The sequence below is a fragment of the Schistocerca piceifrons genome, chromosome X (genome assembly GCF_021461385.2).
Source record: "Schistocerca piceifrons isolate TAMUIC-IGC-003096 chromosome X, iqSchPice1.1, whole genome shotgun sequence".
NCBI lineage: Eukaryota > Metazoa > Arthropoda > Insecta > Orthoptera > Acrididae > Schistocerca > Schistocerca piceifrons.
In genome coordinates, this window is record NC_060149.1 from 280,151,671 (window position 1) to 280,170,540 (window position 18,870).

The window sequence follows — 18,870 nt, forward strand, 5'->3', positions numbered from 1 at the left end:
TATTTTAGTATAGGTGCTAAAGAACTCGTGTAAATATCATCATCATCATCATCATCATCATCATTAAGGCAGCTGTACTATAGCGTGTGGTATTCCAAAATGTCTTGCATTTCTGTTCTCATATACATAATGTATGACAACGTGAAACAATTTAATCTTATCAAATAAATGAAAAGAATGTGTAGTTCTAAAATATGTGGTTTTTGAGTTTGTACTGTTAAGGATTTACATGACAAAATGGTATTGAAGTAGTCTGTTTCTATATTTTTTTTACATCAGAGTAATTTCTAATATAGTTGTGAATACACCCTCCTGCATATAAATAAATTTACTTATAAAGAAACAGTAACAAACAGATATGCATAGTTACTTCTTTATTAATTATGACCCTAAGGTGCAATAACCTGAATGTAGATTCATGTCTGTGAGTTAACAGTACACATTAAAATTGCAGCGAATTGGTCCAAGCTACCGAAGTGGTCCTGGCTTCTGTCCCACAATTAATGCTACTGCTGGTGGATCCACAGAAATTCTTGTATCATCTGGTATCAAGAAAAGCATAAGAGTCAAAGTTCATATTATTGGGGTAAGGAATACTTTGTTTTGTAGTAGCTTCAGGACTTCCAATGATACTTCGAGTTGTTAAAGAATTATTACTTGAAAACTAACTTTGATTATGTATTATTTTTCTTTGTACTTTCAAGTTTTACTTGGCTTTTTGTAATAGTGTTTTATATATAGGTATATTGGTTTTTATTTTATAATTATTGATTTGCATGTGGCTGTTTACAGCAATTTATTGTGCAGACCCGCTTTATGTGTCAATTCAACATTGAAGGCCGTGTGACAAGTGTGAACGCTCAGCTGCTGGGTGACACCATATACTGTGATATGATGGAATTTTCATATACATCACGGGCTCCAAATATAACTGCTACATTTGCTGTTATTTGGGGAGGCTCAAAGCCACTGGACAATCCTGACAATATACATGGTAAGTTTGTCATTTGTAATTTACAGCTACTAAAATCCAAGAAACATTTTTGCATGTTAAATATTATTTGTGAGTCAAATATAAGACCAGTCTTAGCCAAGAAAACATTAACTGTCAACACTCTGAATGTAAGGCCTGTGACAGAACCGAAAAGAAGAAAAATTCAATATATTGAGTGATTAATGGATATTATATAACCAAACAAATTATTGTAAAAAAGGTAAATGAAATGCATTGAAAAAACGTGAGGATTGTGACAGGGAAAACTAAAAATTCACAGTTTATATCAAGCTTTTGAAAGCAGTATTTTTTTATAGGATTAGAAGAAAAAAAGGACACAAAAAGACACTTGAAGGCACTGAAACTGAGGCCAGATCACTCAAACTTTTAAGTTTAAGAAGAGAAATTACGCTCGGTGTAGAAGGTAAACAACTATAGATGATTTTCTTTACATCAGAGAAATTGTATATGCTCACACAGCATTTTTATTATGTGGAAAAAGAGAGTGCTGCAGAAAAGATAACCGATGCGGGAGTTTCAGTGAGGTGATGTGGAGATAATTAATAGTACATTGAAAAAAATGACAAGAGAGAAGAAGCTAAAGATGATAAAACTAATAAAAATTACTATCAGTTGCAAATATGGTAATAAATAGATAAAAACTGCAGATTTTATGTGGAGGTATTTGAAGTAGAGAAAATAATGAAATAAAGCAAGTTCTGTGGAGACAAAGAATGATGTGAAGGAAAGGTTCTCATTTATGATCAGAGAAAAGATGAAGAAATGAAGAAATTGTGAGAAAGGTCAGTGTTAAATCTAGTTAGCTGACAGAAGACAGATATGCTTTAAAGATTAAGTTTGAATCTGTGTTTTGAGGGATAGATACAAAATGATAGGTTGGGAAAACACAGGCAGTGAAATCGTGGTCTATTCCTTTTCATAATGCAGAATTGTTGTGCAAAAGCTGGTTGTAAAGTACTGCACTGCAATGTACAGTTTGAAATAGACCATTGATCATCAGTCTGACATGAGAGACAAGGAAAAGAGAAAACGCTGTATCCAAGCCACAAAGTTTTGAAATGCTGGTCATTAAGGTGGAACTCACAGAAAACAAAACTTCATGTTGCATACTAATGCACAGCACATCCTTTTTATTAGCAGTTGCAGTTTTACTTACATTTATTTTTCTTTAATCTAACTATCTTTCAGTACTAAAACAATACTGGAAAGTTCTGTGTGGAGTAAAATTAACCACTCACCTTATATCTGAGCAGTCAACAGGTACACGAACTGGACTGAAATCATTGCTAAGTTTTCATCACTAAGCCTTTGTCCAATGTTAGTTTTCAAGAAAGTACTTGTCCAAAAGCTTACCAATGATTTCAGTCTCATTTTATGTGCCTGTTGACTGCTCAACTACTGAACTATTTGGTTAGCCATTAGCTTTACTCCTTTTCCTATCCATGTTAAGCTACTATGATTCATCATTAAGAAATATAGTCTTTGCAGAGTTTGTTCAATAATCTTACATCATCTTTCTAATCACAGTTCTGATTTTAATTTTTTCCAGTGGTTATCTACCGATGTCGTGACATGGCAGACAACTGTGGTATGTGCCTAGCATTGGCAGAGAAGTACAGTTGTGGGTGGTGCCAAGTATCAGATCGCTGTGAAGTAAAAGAGCAATGTGACCAAGGATCTGGTGTCTGGCTGAATCGCAATCAGACCTGCCCAAATCCTGAAGTAACAGATTTTGAACCACAGCTGGGTCCCTGGGAAGGTGGAACAAATATAACCATCTATGGAATAAACTTGGGAAAGACATTTGCAGATATATATGGTGGTGTGAGTGTAGCTGGAATTCAGTGTGAACCCTATGAGCAGTTATACATAAAGACAAAGCAGATTGTGTGTCGTGTGGATGGTCCAGGGACAAATGAGCCAAGGCGTGGTCCAGTTATTGTGAGGGTTGAGGACTTTCGTGGAGAATCAAAACACAATTATGAATTTGTGGATCCTTTGATAGAAGCTATTACACCAAAATATGGTCCACGGTCTGGTGGTACAGTGCTGAAGATATCTGGCCGCTTCATGAATGCTGGAAGCCGAATCTTGGCTTTTATTGATGATTTGCCATGTGAAATAACTGAGTACGTATTAATTGTAACTTTGAATGTGTTGAAGTATATTGCTGAATATTGTTACATTGTGGAGAAGTGACTTTCTTGTCAGTTGTAGCATTTGTGAATGCTGATATTACTGTTGGTGTACAGCAATAATACGCTGTGTTGTCACATATACAACATTTTACTTTTGTTAGTCAAGTATTTTTATGAACTGTGGGTGTTAACTAGTGCCTTATAGTACTACTGATAGTTAACATAAGTTCTTGTTGTTCTTAGGACAAAGCCAGATGAAGCCCTGTGTATTACAAGCACATCAGATAGGCAGAGAAGTGGGAAATTGCGAATGAAGTTTGACAAGGGCGACAGAATTTTTGACAAAGAACTGTTTGAGTATGTGGAAGACCCCACTATTGAAAGTGTTGAATCTGGTGTTGCAGGACAGGTAGGTGCTGTTTGAGATCACATTACTGTGCACAGATGGCAGTGCAGAATGTTCGTGAATGCTAATGAATGTTAAATATTTGTATTTCAGATAAAAATTCCCAAGGGCATTCCAGCCGGAGGCATAAGAATATCAGTATCTGGGAAGAACCTAGCTTACATACAGAATCCACAGATGTATGTCTATTATGGTGACAAAATGTTTGAGAGTGTAGGTATTCATTTTATTGCTTTCTGTTTCCATCAATTCTTTACTGTTGTTCTAACTTTTTGATGATATTATTTAACAGAAATGTGTTGTGCAAAGCAACTCAAATATGGCATGCTCATCACCAACGATTGAAGTAACCAGTGAGCCAGATGCAGAACACCCTCTCACTCTAGAATATGGATTTCTGATGGATAATGTAACTGGTGTTCGTAACCTTTCAGTAAAGCCTGGATACAGTCATTTCTTATTGTATCCCAATCCAATTTATGAACCATTTGACGAGGAAGTGAAGTACTACAAGAGTGATTACTTGACAATCAATGTAAGTATATTCTTGTACTCTGTTAAATGTTTTGGATTTGCAAATTTGACTTCTTGTTAACTTCAGTCTAGAAGAATATATTTGATATCACCTATTAAATAATTAGCAATAAGTGTTCTACATGTTAATATTTCTGCATTAACATAGTTTAGGCTCAATTTTTATCATAAATAATTTTATGTAATGAAAAAAACCCACAAATATGGGCAGAATTTAATTTATTTTGTATAATGGAGATAGTTTAGAAATAAACTCGAAAACATAGTTTCAGTAAGGAAAATGGATTGGAACTGCTGTTTCTGCAACTCTTACAGATGAAATTTCTCTGGTTAAATGATCGGTTTTCAAGTAGTTAGTTCCATTTTTAAATTTGATGGAGATAAAACATATTTTTTCAACCAGAAATTCCTGTATATTCTTCTACTTAATTATGGTCATAGACCTGTCACAGTTGTGAAGATGGATGAAGCTTAAAAGCATTGTTGTACCAGGTCCAGTGTCAGATTTGTAACAAGAGAGAGGGGTCCTTTGTTGACCACTAGTATGAGATTACAATCAGTCATACGGTATCTAACATACATGTGTCTAGTTGACAATCCAGTTTTTATTCCAATTAAATTTGAAAATAGAACACAGTGTTCCAAAAATAATTCGTAAAACAAAGAAATTTCATAAGTAACCGCTGTGAAAACAAAAATTCTTATCCACTTTCATATTTAATAATATCTGCAGATACAGAAGAACTATGAAGATGGATAATGTTCTGTAGTTTTAGTTAATGAGGTTTGTCAGTGAATGTAGCAGCTAAATGCATGTTACTTACAAAAGCACAACCATTTTTTAAAAAATGCATATTTTATGTGTGTAATGCAGATTTCAATTGACGTAGGTGTCAAAATTGATTTTAGGAAGTGGATCTTAGTATACACTTTCAATAAGATGGAAAGGTAAATCTCTGTCAGTGCAACAAGTATGGTTATTATGGGTAAAATTGTGTCTCTTGACATTTAATACTCACAATGAAGCAACAAAGATGCAAACTCTTTGGCATCATCCTTGAATAAAAGACTGAAGCTTTCTGACAGAGATCAAAATTAGATAGGCAGTTAATCAGAACCTGTATATATCCACATATGATTTCCATAATGTATTGTGACAAATTTGCAGAAATGTTTTGTTTAATTTTACCCAGCTGTATAAAAAATAATAATAAAAACCCTTGTATCATACCTGTAGTGAGTTCTGCCACTGGCATCCATTATGCACCTGTCACAGAAAAAAAATTCTTACTATTTTCATGAAAGCTCCAATGTATATTCTATAACAATACATAATTTCATCGAGAATAACATTAGATATAGAGCTTGTGAAGAATTCGTGAAGCACCAGCTCCTCCATAACTGGTATCACAGTAAAATACAGTGTGGTCAAAAACAGTCTGAAAAGCTTGTAAGGGTGTTGCAGGGTAGGGTGTGCTGAGAAAAAATTGTTAAGGAAAAAAAATTTGAAATGATGTACTGTTTCCAAGTTAATTAGCACAGAAGTTAGTCAATTAGTCCATTGCATGGACAAATTCAAGAGGCCTGCAAGAGATGGTGTTGCCAAATATATTTTTAAAACCAAACTAGAGAGTGATACAAAAATTGGACATGGGCTGATAGTAAGGACTGAACTGGAGCCAAAGGCTGACCAGTCTCATGTGGTATCATCTATGCTATGAGAACAATTGATATTAATTGTATCTGATAGGCTGCTTGAATTTGCATGCACAGTGACCTGGCCACTTCAATGCTAAATAACTTAGAAACAGCACAATGTATAGATTTTTTTCGTAACAATTGTTTGTCAGCACAACCTCCATTGCAGGACAGGTACAAGCTTTACGGACTGTTTCTGACTACCCTGTATGTTTCAGAGATTATATGCATTCTGGATGATCTCTTTGTTGCAGACTTATTCATTTACTAGCAAATATACCAAAAAAGTCTTTGTTTTTCCATGTAATGCCTGTGAAACATTTGACAAAGGTGGAAGCAGTTCCATGTCTTTTTTTTTTTCTTTTCAATTTTAATTTTATTTTACAGATTTTGTGATTTATTTTTTCTGTTTACATAGGGTCAACATTTGGACAGAGCCTGCCAAGAATCTGATGTTGTGGTCCAAATAGGCAAAAGTTTTTGTAATGTAACTTCACTTTCTCGTCAGCAGTTGACTTGTAGGCCTCCAGTTACTCAGCCACCAGCACTGGATGATGATGGCCGCCCAAACACACAAGAGTTACCTGAAGTAGTGGTTAGTTTGTTTCCATATTAATACATTGCTTTGTTGCTGGCAGAAAAAAGTTCATGTGTTTTGCTACCACATTTCACCAAAGTCTCTTGAAAACTTCCTTTTCCATATAAAACTCGGTCATGTATACCAATTTTCATACCTTTTAGTGACAGTTAACCACTTGTATGATCAAACTACATTTAGTAATCCAAAGCAATGTTAATACCATTGATTCTTTTTTATTTTCAGGTAATTGTTGGTGGTAAACTCAAATACGTTATTGGAAAATTGAGCTATGCTTCTCCGAGTGCTATTAATGGTCCGCTATCAAAACCAGCTTTGTTAGGAATAATTATTGCTATTGTTGTATTGTCTCTTGTTTTTATTGGATTTTTAATTGCATATCGTCGTAAATCAACTGAAAGTAATCGTGTACTGAAAAACATGCAAGAACAGATGGATATTCTAGAACTTCGTGTTGCAGCAGAATGCAAAGAAGGTATGATACTTACTGTGGTCATTAATTTGGATATGTGCAAGCTATTATTGTTTTGACTTTATACTCAACATAATATTTAAAGGAAGTGCCATGAGGAAAAGTTAATCTGACTGCATAAAGAAATATAATTTTGTTTCCTAACAGCATTTGCCGAGCTGCAGACAGAGATGACTGACCTCACAGGTGATCTAACATCTGGTGGTATTCCATTCCTGGACTATCGAACATATGCAATGAAAATATTATTCCCTAATATGGATGACCATGCTGTCTTGCAGTGGGAACGGCCAGAGTTACTACGAAAAGAAAAGGGTCTTAGATTGTTTGGTCAGCTTATAATGAATAAAACATTCCTGTTACTTTTCATTAGGACACTGGAAAGCAATCGATACTTCTCAATGAGGGACAGGTGAGTTACATACCATAATCTTAGTTTATTTAATAATTGCTGCATCAGCAGTATATTTATGGTATAGTGCAAAACTTCAGTGTTGTTGTTGTTGTTGGTGGTGGTGGTGGTGGTGGTGGTGGTTTTTGTTGTTATCATTGTGGTCATTGTATGTAGAGAAAATATTACATTGTTAGTTTTCAGGGCAGAACAAGCTGTGTAACATACCTACTTATCCAAGAGATGATCACTTTTCAGATCTCAGAGCTCTAAATTATACTCATTGAGCTGAAGGGAATATCGTGGGAAGCTATTTTGGCAGTGTTAATTTTGACCAGTTTATTGTTGGTTACAGTATTTTATGGCTAGTTGTTTATGACATTTTCTGTGTTTAAAAAAGCATGTGCACCTAATGGATTACTGTATTATAAAACAGCTTCAATTTACCAAGTGTTAAGAGATATGTGCAAAAAAGTGTGATAAAAATATTGATTTTTCAGAATGAGATGTTCCTTTGTATGATACAAAAGACGAAAAAAGTGTAAGAGAGATATCAAAAGTGTCATCCTTCACTTGGGATGTCCTGGCTGACCTAACACTTAAACCCTGAATAGCCTTACACTCCCAGCCGGTCATATCAATTAGTAGATGAAGTAACCTCTGTTATTGAAAGCTAGAAACTTTGCCTCCACTCTTTGTGTATGCATCCTGTAAATAGCAACTTTTTCTGCCTAAGTATAAAAGTAACACTGTAGTGACAATTATATTATTTTTCACTGTGACAAGTATACCTTTTTTCCCTCTGTTTGAATGTTGTGTATGATCTTCAGGATGCACCACTGGGAAAGAAATTAATTTGTTATTTTCTAAAACTAGATGGCAACATTTGTACCTTCTTTCATTTGTCTTCTCATTTTGCGGGTGCTCGTTTTTAGATCATCCGACACATGTAAACTTGCCTTAATGCCCCTCCTTCGCCTCCCCCTCCCAATACTCTTCTGCCCCTAAGTTACTGCCACCACACATGCACACTCACAAAAGATGAAATTGGTTACATGAAGACAAAATATGTTACGAAATTTTCTTAACACCAGCTGGGTGTGCGACAAGTAATAAAGAGTTAGAAACATAGTTTATTTGTTCAAAAGCCCTTTATATTGACTATATGTAAAGAATATCAATAAGTTGCATTGTAAGGGCATTGTATTTGGCCAGGATGATCTAGCCATGTATCTGCATGTGTGTTATATAGTGAATGGCTCTGACGGTGGAAATTGTCCTGAAGTTCATAAATATTTTCAGTCATTTTCTCGTGTGCCTGTTTACTGCTCAATGTCTCAACTATATCACAACTGCTTACCTTTACTCCTTTTGTTACCTAAATATCAATATGTCGGTAAAGTCAGATTGTTCATATTTTAAGAAGGACCATTTTGAATAAAACAAAGACCAACATTTTGTTGGAGAAACCCTTGCAAGACTTACTGATGGCAGACTATGAAACTGAAATCTTTATTTTTAGTCTTCGATCAAAAAGTAAGTGGCTGAGAGAACAAATGGAATTCAGTAAAAGTAATTATGTTATTTTACTACCATCTCACAAAACATGTTTGCATAAACAGGAAATACACAGTTTACCAAAGAATTCCTGGAATTACATGACAACCTTTTAAATTTAGATATACATTTGTGTCTCTGGACAGGGGAACATCTTGATATAATGAGTTTGAGATTCATTTGTATTTTTGTTTGACAAATAATGGAATTTGTAACTTCAGACTTGAATTTCATGCTGAAAAATGATATTAGTTGTTTTTCCTATCAAAATAGTTATATTCTAAAATTTTAATAATACAGTAGAAAGATGGCAGTTAAAGTGATCTTGAAATGAAATATAAACAGAGTGAAATGTCTATCACTATTTCATGTTATCACCATTGTATATACAGTTTTTTTTTATTCTGCTGCTTGTGTTTTTCAGAGTAAATGTTGCATCATTGATAATGGTTACTTTACAAAGCAAAATGGAATACTGCACTGATATTTTGAAAACCTTGCTGGCTGAACTTATTGAGAAGTGCATGGAAGGAAAGAGCCATCCAAAGTTACTGCTCAGAAGGTGAGTTTCTTGAAAACATTATGTGAATCATCAATGGGAATAACAAACAAATACTTTATGGAGTATGCAGTATGTCAGTGATGATTTAAATACACTTTCTAGAGCTCCTGTGTGTATATGTGTAAGGCAGGGTTGTATATTATCCCCACTGATTTTCAACATTTATTCAGAACATATCTTTAAGGAAGCTCTTGATGAAGTAGAGATGGGAGTGCTCTTGAACGGAAAATATATCAACAACATCCGTTATGCTGATGACACAGTAATATTTTCTGATAGTGAAGATAGTTTGCAGTACCTTGTCAATAAACTTGCACACAAAAGCTCTGAATATCATCTAGATGTCAACCATCAAAAAACGAAATAAATGATAATCAGTAAAAACAGAGTCTCTGCATGTCACATTAAGATGGCCAAATTCACATAGAGCAAGTACATAAATACACGTACCTTGGCACTACAGTAAATGGTCAGTGGGATCTTTCTGATGGCGTGAGCATCCGAATTGGAAAAGCCAGGGCTGTCTTTAATAAGATGGCTAACCTTTTCAAGAATCGTGGCTTAGCAGTGACGACGAAGATAAGACTTCTATAATGCTTCTATGGTGTTGAAACATGGACTGTGACAGAATTGTTGGGTAAGTGGCTGGAGGCTTTTGAGATGTGGCTGTACAGGAGAATGTTAAGAATACCATGGACAGTGCATGTCACAAATGTTGAGGTTCTATGAAGAATGAAGGAAGAGAAAAAAGTACTGGCCACCGTGAAAGCAAGAAAGATCCAGTACCTGGGACCCATCATGCAGAACAACAACAGATACCATCTCCTCCAGACCATCCTGCAAGGAAAAATGCCAGGGAAGAGAAGCATTGGCCAGAGAAGAATATCCTGGCTTAAAAACATCAGAACTTGGACCTCTAAAACATCTACAGAGCTATTTAGAGCTGCAAGTGATAGGAAAAGCACTGCCAAGATGGTTGCCAACATCCGGAATGGATAGGGACCAGAAGAAGAAGAACACGATTGAAATTTGGTGAACCAGGAAAATATTGAAATTTGAAATACTGTGCCTCTTGTATCTGATTCTTTACATAAGGAAATGATAATATTTGAAAATCTAAAATTTCTGCAATGATCAGTTTCATCATATCAATAGGCATGTCTTTGCATATCAGATGGAATTACTAAAAGAGTGTTGTAGTAGGAATTGTAAAACAGGACAGAGGTCTACAGCACACAAGACATAAATCAAACATCCTAACCTGAGGAGCTTGTAGACAAACATACAAATGAAAACAGAAAGATGCTGAAACAAAGTTACTAGACCTACAGAGTCCTTTATTAGGTAAGGAAGGGAAGGTTTAGGTTGAGATAGAAAATTTTATGGGCAAGAAAATTAGAGATGAATGGTGGGGAGAGAAGAAAGGAGATTGAATGGTGGTTTCATTCCAATTATTCATATGGCTGTCAGGAAACTAGAAGACTAAACACGTACGAGCATTAAAGAAGTAGCATAGAATGTAGAGCATATTATATTTTACATCCTTTCCCCATATATATATATTGTCTCCCACCCTCCACACACATATACACACATTTGAACAAAAACTTAAGTTTTACATCTGTATATATTAGCAAATGTCAGTGAAGTTTAGTAGGTTGTAAGTGCTGTATATAACTTACTTGCAAACTGATGTAATCTGTTGGGTTTGTATTTTAGGACTGAAAGTGTAGCAGAAAAGATGCTGTCAGCATGGTTTACTTTCCTCTTATACAAGTTTTTGCGTGAGTGTGCTGGTGAACCTCTTTTCATGCTATTTCGGGCAATGAAACAGCAAGTGGATAAGGGACCTGTTGATGCCATAACATCAGAAGCTAGATATTCTTTAAGTGAAGAGAAACTTATACGGCAGTCTATTGACTTCAAACCTATGGTAAGAGTTTCGTGAACACCTTAGCATAATTACATATTTTTGTATTAATTACTATTGTCAATGTTCTGCAAACACATCAACAGCTGTACTGTTTAAGTTTACATCCTATAATGATCAGTGCATTAAAGTTTTGTGTGTATAATTTTTATGACGTTACAGTTGAAAATATTTTGTGTATATGTGTGTGTGTCTGCTTAGTAAGCTGTGGAATGCTAAATAGTGTCAGAGTGTGACAGTAAAAACTATGCTCAATTTTTTGGAAATGGGGTATATGAACATTACATTTGACATGCATGGATATTTCTAATATTATTACTGTAAGATACACTACAGAGGACACACTTTCAAATTTTTTATTACTGTTACTTCAGAATTCACACAGTTCTTAGAATTTTACATTATTATGTACTTAAAAGATATGCTTTAACAAGCCATTTGTTTGTTGTTATCTTTCCCAGACTGTGTATGTGTCCATTTCACAACAAGCAGTATTTGTTGGAGGACTTGATCCAAATACTGAAAATGTACCTGTTAAGGTCTTAGACTGTGATACAATCTCTCAAGTCAAAGAGAAATCCTTAGACACAATTTACCGTGCCACGCCATACAGCCAGAGACCAAAGAAGGATGATCTGGATCTGGGTAAATTTTTTTACAATCACCGTCTTTTTACTTTATAATATAATCATAAATGCCCAGTATCAAGTTGCATTTGCCTTGGTAACTAATTACAAACTTCGTATGTCAATGTATTTTGCAAAATTCAGACTCCAAACCAATAGGTTTGATGTTTGATTCTTTATCGCTCTGATTTTTTTCTTGCATTTAATGTGATGTACACTCATGACAGTACACACTGTAAATGGAAAGGTGCTGCGATACACTGTTATTATGATTCCATATTTGGTTATAGTAATTTTGTAATAGTTTAAACAACCTGATTCAAAGGATAGGTGAATAGAAGAGCTTACTACTGTAAAAATAGGCTTATGCTTAGGAAGCTCTATGGTTAGTGATGGTTTTGTTCATTTAAGCTGTACACTAGTTCTGACAGTTAAATGCAGAGTTTTTATAGAAGAAAGTATCCCATATTCTTGCAGGAGAAAGCAGTGTCAAAACAATGGATAAAAGATCTTGTAAACGTATGTTCAGAAGTAAATACTTGTTGAGATATGAGCCATTTTACCTGACGAAAATGTGCCCCAGTTCATCTGACCTTCATCCTTTAGATTTTGAGCTATGGGACCTTTAAAGACATTGATGTGTTCTGTACCAATTGACAACAAACAAGTATTACAGGAGCATGATTCCTCACAAATGAAAGCTGAAGGACGTACAAGAATGAGTGATAACCACATTAAGTACCTCATTAAGTGTGCTCAGCAGACAGATAGCTATCAGAGGACAGAATGGCTCATAACTGACCAAGTATTTGTTTCAGGACATCTTTTTATGGGACCTTTAATAAATAATCGTGTGTGTGTGTGTGTGTGTGTGTGTGTGTGTGTGTGTGTGTTGGGGGTGGGGTTGGTTGGTTGGTGGAGCATATTAAATATAAGGACTTTGACATTATTTGGGATGTGCCAGAAATGTAGACTCACCGAATTGCAAGAAAAGAATTCCTGTGAGATATGAAAGTGGGGAAATAACTCAGAAATCAAATTCTTGCTAATAGAAGTTTTAACCTGTTTCTTTGTCAAGGCAGAGAGACAGCCAGAAACAGAAATTAAATGGAAATAGAAGCACTGACACTTCAGGAAAGGTGTTGGTTATCTGTCTTCGGTGATCTCTTGTTTGTGAAACATCATCTACTGAATATTTAGTTCCTTTATTCTAACCGACGAGTATACCTTTTAACTATTGTAGTACACATGGTTCGTACTTTGAGCACTGTATTTTCTTGGAGCAAATATGACTTTGACTTTATGATCTTTCTAGTTGTAACTATCCATACCATGATCAATATCTCATTTGCTTTCAGTCTTCTCTTCATCTCAAGTATGTGGTTGGTATATACAGGAGACTTGTGTCTTGTATAGGATACTTACTATCTTGGCATTTTATAATCCTCAAGTGGCATCTTCTCATATCACAATGTGTCTAGTATTAGTGCTCCTTTTTATGGTTTCTCTCCATTCATTTGGTGGGAATATTTATGTAATCGCCTTGCTTTGCTTATAAATGTCATTGTACACCTTCCATCACTGTTCAAGTCCAAGTTAATTCTCCATTCATTTGACGGAAAGCAGTCAGTTGACTTTTAGGTAAAGGTGATACATAAAACTCCATTATCAAAAACCATTGAAAACAGAAAATCATTCTGTTGTAAATTAGCTTGATACTTCACCATATAACTTTTATCTTTACAACAAATATTTTTTTAGTGAATGGTTTTATCAACATTAATCTTTTGTTTAGTAATTCTTTATGTATTTGTTGTATTTTTGCATCTACACAGGTCACTGTGTTGAATGAAACGAGATTAGTTAGCAGAGTAATCGTAATTACTGAGGCATCTGAGTTGGTGTATCTCCAACATTGGCTACCTGTTTCATTTACTGCAGTACTGTACTATCCTGAAAGTTTAATAAAGGCAGAACTTTGTGTGACATTAGACTGATGAGGCCACACAGTTTTGAAATTTCAAGATAATGAATGAAAAAGTGGTGATTATAATAATATTTTTTCTACGTGATGGAGTGCTTCACTACAGATTTTTTCAGAGGTGCCATTTATGACATTATGATACATTCATCAAATGGGATTTTTCACCAAAATATTGTTTGTGTGTGAATTTTAGTGATAACATTGCTTATGAAAAAAAAAGAATCAAAATAATAAAAGTTGTTGTTTGACCTGTCTCTGTAGCCTGAAGATAGGTTAGCAGAAGTGAAGATCATAAAACTTGGCCTAAAATCCTAAACACCACTCCTGAAGGAGACACACACACATACACACACACACACACACACACACACACACACACAAATATAACTTGGGCTGTTCTGGGTGCAAAGGAATCAGAAGTTTATAATTTCAGGACAGTGTCTTGAAGCAGCCCATATCTAGGTGGTGACTGTGCGCTCACATCACTGCAAAAGAGAAAAGTTGCATTGTGCATGTAGCAGTCGGAAGAAGACTGTATGACATTTCAGTCGCAGCACAAAAGTGAAAATTTCATATATTAAGATAAGTGATTTTTAAGTTAAAAACAAGCTTAATTGCTATACAAAAACAATGGCACATACTAATGTCAGATTACTTGACTTCCTGAAAGCCATTGATCTTCTTCTGCCTAATTGCTTAGTAAACAAATTGTGTGTAGATAGAATCTCTTAAGAGTTGCACATCTATATATGACTTCCTGAGAAATATAACACACTGTCTTGTCCTTAATGAGATGTTAACAGAAGTGAATACACTATACAAAAGTCTGATAGAGGCATCATTATTCACAATACATGCAAATAACCAAATAACATTTGTAGTTTTCTAGTTTATGGTTCAAGATTGATGCAGTTGCAGTATGCTGGGAAACAAGAATGTTCATCGGTATACTTTAAGTACGAACAATGTAGTATGCACAAACATGAAACAAATCAGGTATTACTTGTTTTGTACACCAGCGAGAAATCGTTACACTTGGCCAAAGTGGCTATATTTTAGAGGACTAATCTTGTGTTAATATTGGAAGACCATAGTGGTAAACATAGCAAAATCAATGAACATGGAAGCTCTCATTTGTGGATTGTATCATTTGTTAATGTAGTAAATAAAAAAGGGCAAATGATAGTAGATTCATTACTTATACTCTGTCACAATCCATAATGTGGCCTCTACAGTATATATATTGTTATAAGTGCATGCATAAGTTTTGAAGCACCTTAAAATTCCTATTGAAGACAACTAAGAGTGCTCTTAGTCACAAAATGTTTTTTTTTTTTAAATTTTTTATTTTTATTAATGTGTGATGCATTTTGGCCCATTTTGATTCATCTTCAGGTACTACTTTAGGTCTTAAATACTTATCGAATAGGCAGTTGACCATGTTTGCACCTGTTGCCAAAATGTTCCTGATTTACTAGAAATTTGAATATACAACTTAGCATGAACTTAATTTGAATATTCATAGGTTCTTTATAAATCTTGTGCTCCCTTCTGGAGAAGGGAGTATTGCTTTTTTTCTTCCCCTCACTCATGTGGTGGACATTTTAATTGAGCTTTTAAGTGTGTGCAAAATGTATTTAGTTACATCTTATTTCAGTGTTGCATTTAGGGCTATAACAACCCTCCACCCTTTCTCACCTGTCTCATTACCCCCACCTTTCCCCACCTCATACTCCAAATCACAGAATAGGTAAGCTAATTCTCTGTTCAGAGGAAGGCAAAAGTGTACTATCTCATATAGAACCATTAGCCACTGTAAGGTCAAACCAAACAATGGCATAATGCCTGCTCTACTTTAAGGACTACGCCAAGCTTAGGTCTTGGCTTTGTAACCCACACAAGAGTTCTGAGCAATCACAACTGTGTTGTTAAAGAAAGGATTTTTGTTAGTGAAAAGAGAGTGGTTTGGTTCTTCCTTGACAGTGTCATTGCAGAATGCTTTGTAATTAATACATAAATAATCTGGGTGTAAATGTACCAACTCACTGAATAGTGAAGGTGTTGAGATGTTATCAGGCTCATAAACAGAACTGAGATGTTTCTTGATTTCTGGCAAGTTCTTTTTGTGTTATCACATTTATAATGAACATGATGTATGGACTTCATTTCAGAATGGAGGACTGGCACATCTGGAAGACTGATATTGTATGATGAAGATAGTACTACAAAGACAGAAGGGGAATGGAAGAAGAGGAATACATTGAATCATTACAGGGTAGGTGTTTGTTATGACTAGTTGTATCATTAAACAAACAGTGAAAATCTCTCCAGCAAATTTAGTTTCCCCTCTGTTTCTGTAAAGACAGTTCTTGAAATACTTCTGTTGTTGTATCAAGACTTTGTTTTTTTATGTTTTTCGTAGGGAGTGATGATGTAGTGTTAATAAAATTTGAGGCTCTCATATTTGAGCTCTTTGTAAGTTGTCAGCTTGTGGACCAAGTCTCAAAATAATAAGTTACACAAGAACACAGGATGATTACTTATCTGTGCAGGGAATCTGATATTTCTCATACAATGTATTGACAGGTTTCCTAGTTGGATTTGTTGGAATAGTATTGCTAGCCACATGTTCCCTGTAAAGAAACATACAGGAAACTCCAAACACATGATGTCAGCCAATGAATTCTGCTAATTATGTACATTGTTCTGTTCAGATACACATACTACAGTATCCTCTGGTGATAAATCACCATAAATAAACTCTAACTATTGGTAAGTTAATAGAATAAAAAAATCCACATCAGCTACCAGAAATTTCTTATTTATTAGATGACTGGTTTTGAAGCATAAGGCTTTGTCTTCCAATACCACCAAATAATAATGGAAACATGAATGCTGAGCTGTTGAGGTGGGTACCACGGTTTCTGACCATATGCTCCCATGTGTTTGTTTGAAGTAGATGTGATGTCCCATAACTGACTGGCCCAACAGCCACACACATGTTTTTCCATAACTTTTTGGTGGCACCTGAAGATGAAGCCTTAGGCTTTAAAACTGGTCATGCAAAAAAATAAAAAAGGGATTACTGGCAACTGAAGTGGATTTTTCTATTCTGTTAATATGTTCCCCAGTTGCAGATGTTCACCTGATCAAATATTTTGCACCATTGAAAAGTGTTGTTCCTTCGTCACTCAGAGAGAATATACAGTATTGTTGCAGTACATATAACCCTCACTCCTTTCATCTTACAACAATTTAGTCCATAATTTACTTTATTGTTGCTGTGTAACCAGATTGCTTTTGCCATCATCAAACAATTTAATTGCACTGAAGCAACAGCATCACAGTAAAAAGTGCCAAAATCAGGTGTCAACTTTATATACATTTCAAATGATGACTTACTGCCTGAAATGCATATTATCCATTTGGTACTTTCTGCAGTGATGCTTTTACTTCAGTGGAGCTAAATTATTTTGTGAGGGCATAATACTGAAGCTGGTCCCAAAGTAAAAAGAAAACTGTTTAATATTATCAGTTTATATTTGGTTTCTGATGTTCCTTTAGACAATATGTCTAGAACTGTAGAAAATTAAGGAGTTGCCACATTTATAACTGAAGGCCACATATTTGGACACTGGACTTGCATTCGGGAGGACGATGGTTCAATCCCGTGTCCGGCCATCCTGATTTAGGTTTTTCGTGATTTCCCTAAATCTCTCCAGGCAAACGCCGGGATGGTTCCTTTGAAAGGGCACGGCCGACTTCCTTTCATAATCCGATGAGACCGATGACCTCGATGACCTCGCTGTCTGGTCTCCTCCCCCAAAACAACCCCAACCCAATCCCACATATTTGGAAAGAAAGAAACAAATTTTTCAGATGTCTGCACATAGAAGTGTGTGCTTATGGGGTGATAAAAATAATATATAATATAAAACTTACAAACATAACTTAGCCTAAAAGAAGCAGTTAACAGTGTGTGATGATTTCAAAGACTTCTGGGTGGAAAAAATAACTATAAACATTATTTGACTTTTAAAATGTTATTTCAGTTATTAGTTGTGCAACGTATGTGGCTAAAGATATTATTACTCCGATCAACAATACCATCACAGATGTATAAATGTTATAATGCTAGTGAATGTAAGCGCTACATGATGCGCTGCCATTTGCGTCAAACATTGTGGTATAGCAGCATTGGAAGAAGTCTGTAATGGTCAGTTACATTAATTTAAAACAGCAGGACCAAATATTTAAGAAATAATTCTAATGACATGGGCTGGACGGGAATTTGCAAGGAACCAAATCCTGAAGTACTATGTAATGTCAACAGTTTGTGAAGTTCACCATCATGGTGATATGTTGCACAGATCATTCATGAAACATGTAATTAAATGAAACTTGGTTCTCTTTGCAGCTTCACTGCCATTTTTAAATGTTTATTGGGAATAAAATGTTTGTTTATGAATACCAGAAAAAATTAATTCATACTATTTCTCTCATCATTCATAGTGTACTCTACAAACAATGTAAAATGTGTTTCTTTCTGTTCTAGGTACCTGATGGTGCATCACTGAGTCTGGTTTCAAAGCAATCGTCCATATATAATCTGTCTATTCTTTCTGAGAAGACAGACAAGTCTCATAAATATGAGACACTTAATCTGTCCAAATTCAGTTCAGCCAGTCCTCCTTTAAGTCGTGCAACATCACCATTGAATCATGACCATGATGGAGGGGTCAAGGTAGGTTTATGTCTGCAATGTTCATAAATATTCTAGACAGTTTTAATTTATATTTAACATTATTACTTAGTGGTACTAAATACTCCTCTTGTACCCACATATTAATAATATTTTATGCCTATTCAGATGTGATCCTTGAAGTGAATTGGGGAAAAAATTCATTTCTCATCAGGTATATAAAGTAACTTCACTGTTTTTTTTTAGACACCTGTCTC

The 18,870-nt window shown here is 35.1% G+C and overlaps 1 protein-coding gene across 2 annotated transcripts in view; it reads left to right on the top strand.

Moving 5' to 3' along the window:
• LOC124721168 (plexin-A4) overlaps nt 1-18,870 on the top strand; it is a 996,057-nt gene that overhangs the window by 963,402 nt on the left and 13,785 nt on the right. For both annotated transcript variants that reach the window (XM_047246003.1, XM_047246004.1), the window contains 14 exons: nt 455-586; nt 793-994; nt 2,565-3,144; nt 3,397-3,562; nt 3,653-3,772; nt 3,852-4,094; nt 6,210-6,386; nt 6,615-6,864; nt 7,009-7,273; nt 9,234-9,371; nt 11,091-11,304; nt 11,763-11,946; nt 16,083-16,186; nt 18,467-18,655. In XM_047246003.1, coding sequence (XP_047101959.1) covers nt 455-586; nt 793-994; nt 2,565-3,144; nt 3,397-3,562; nt 3,653-3,772; nt 3,852-4,094; nt 6,210-6,386; nt 6,615-6,864; nt 7,009-7,273; nt 9,234-9,371; nt 11,091-11,304; nt 11,763-11,946; nt 16,083-16,186; nt 18,467-18,655 — 2,964 coding nt within the window. The remainder of the gene's footprint in view (nt 1-454; nt 587-792; nt 995-2,564; nt 3,145-3,396; nt 3,563-3,652; nt 3,773-3,851; nt 4,095-6,209; nt 6,387-6,614; nt 6,865-7,008; nt 7,274-9,233; nt 9,372-11,090; nt 11,305-11,762; nt 11,947-16,082; nt 16,187-18,466; nt 18,656-18,870) is intronic.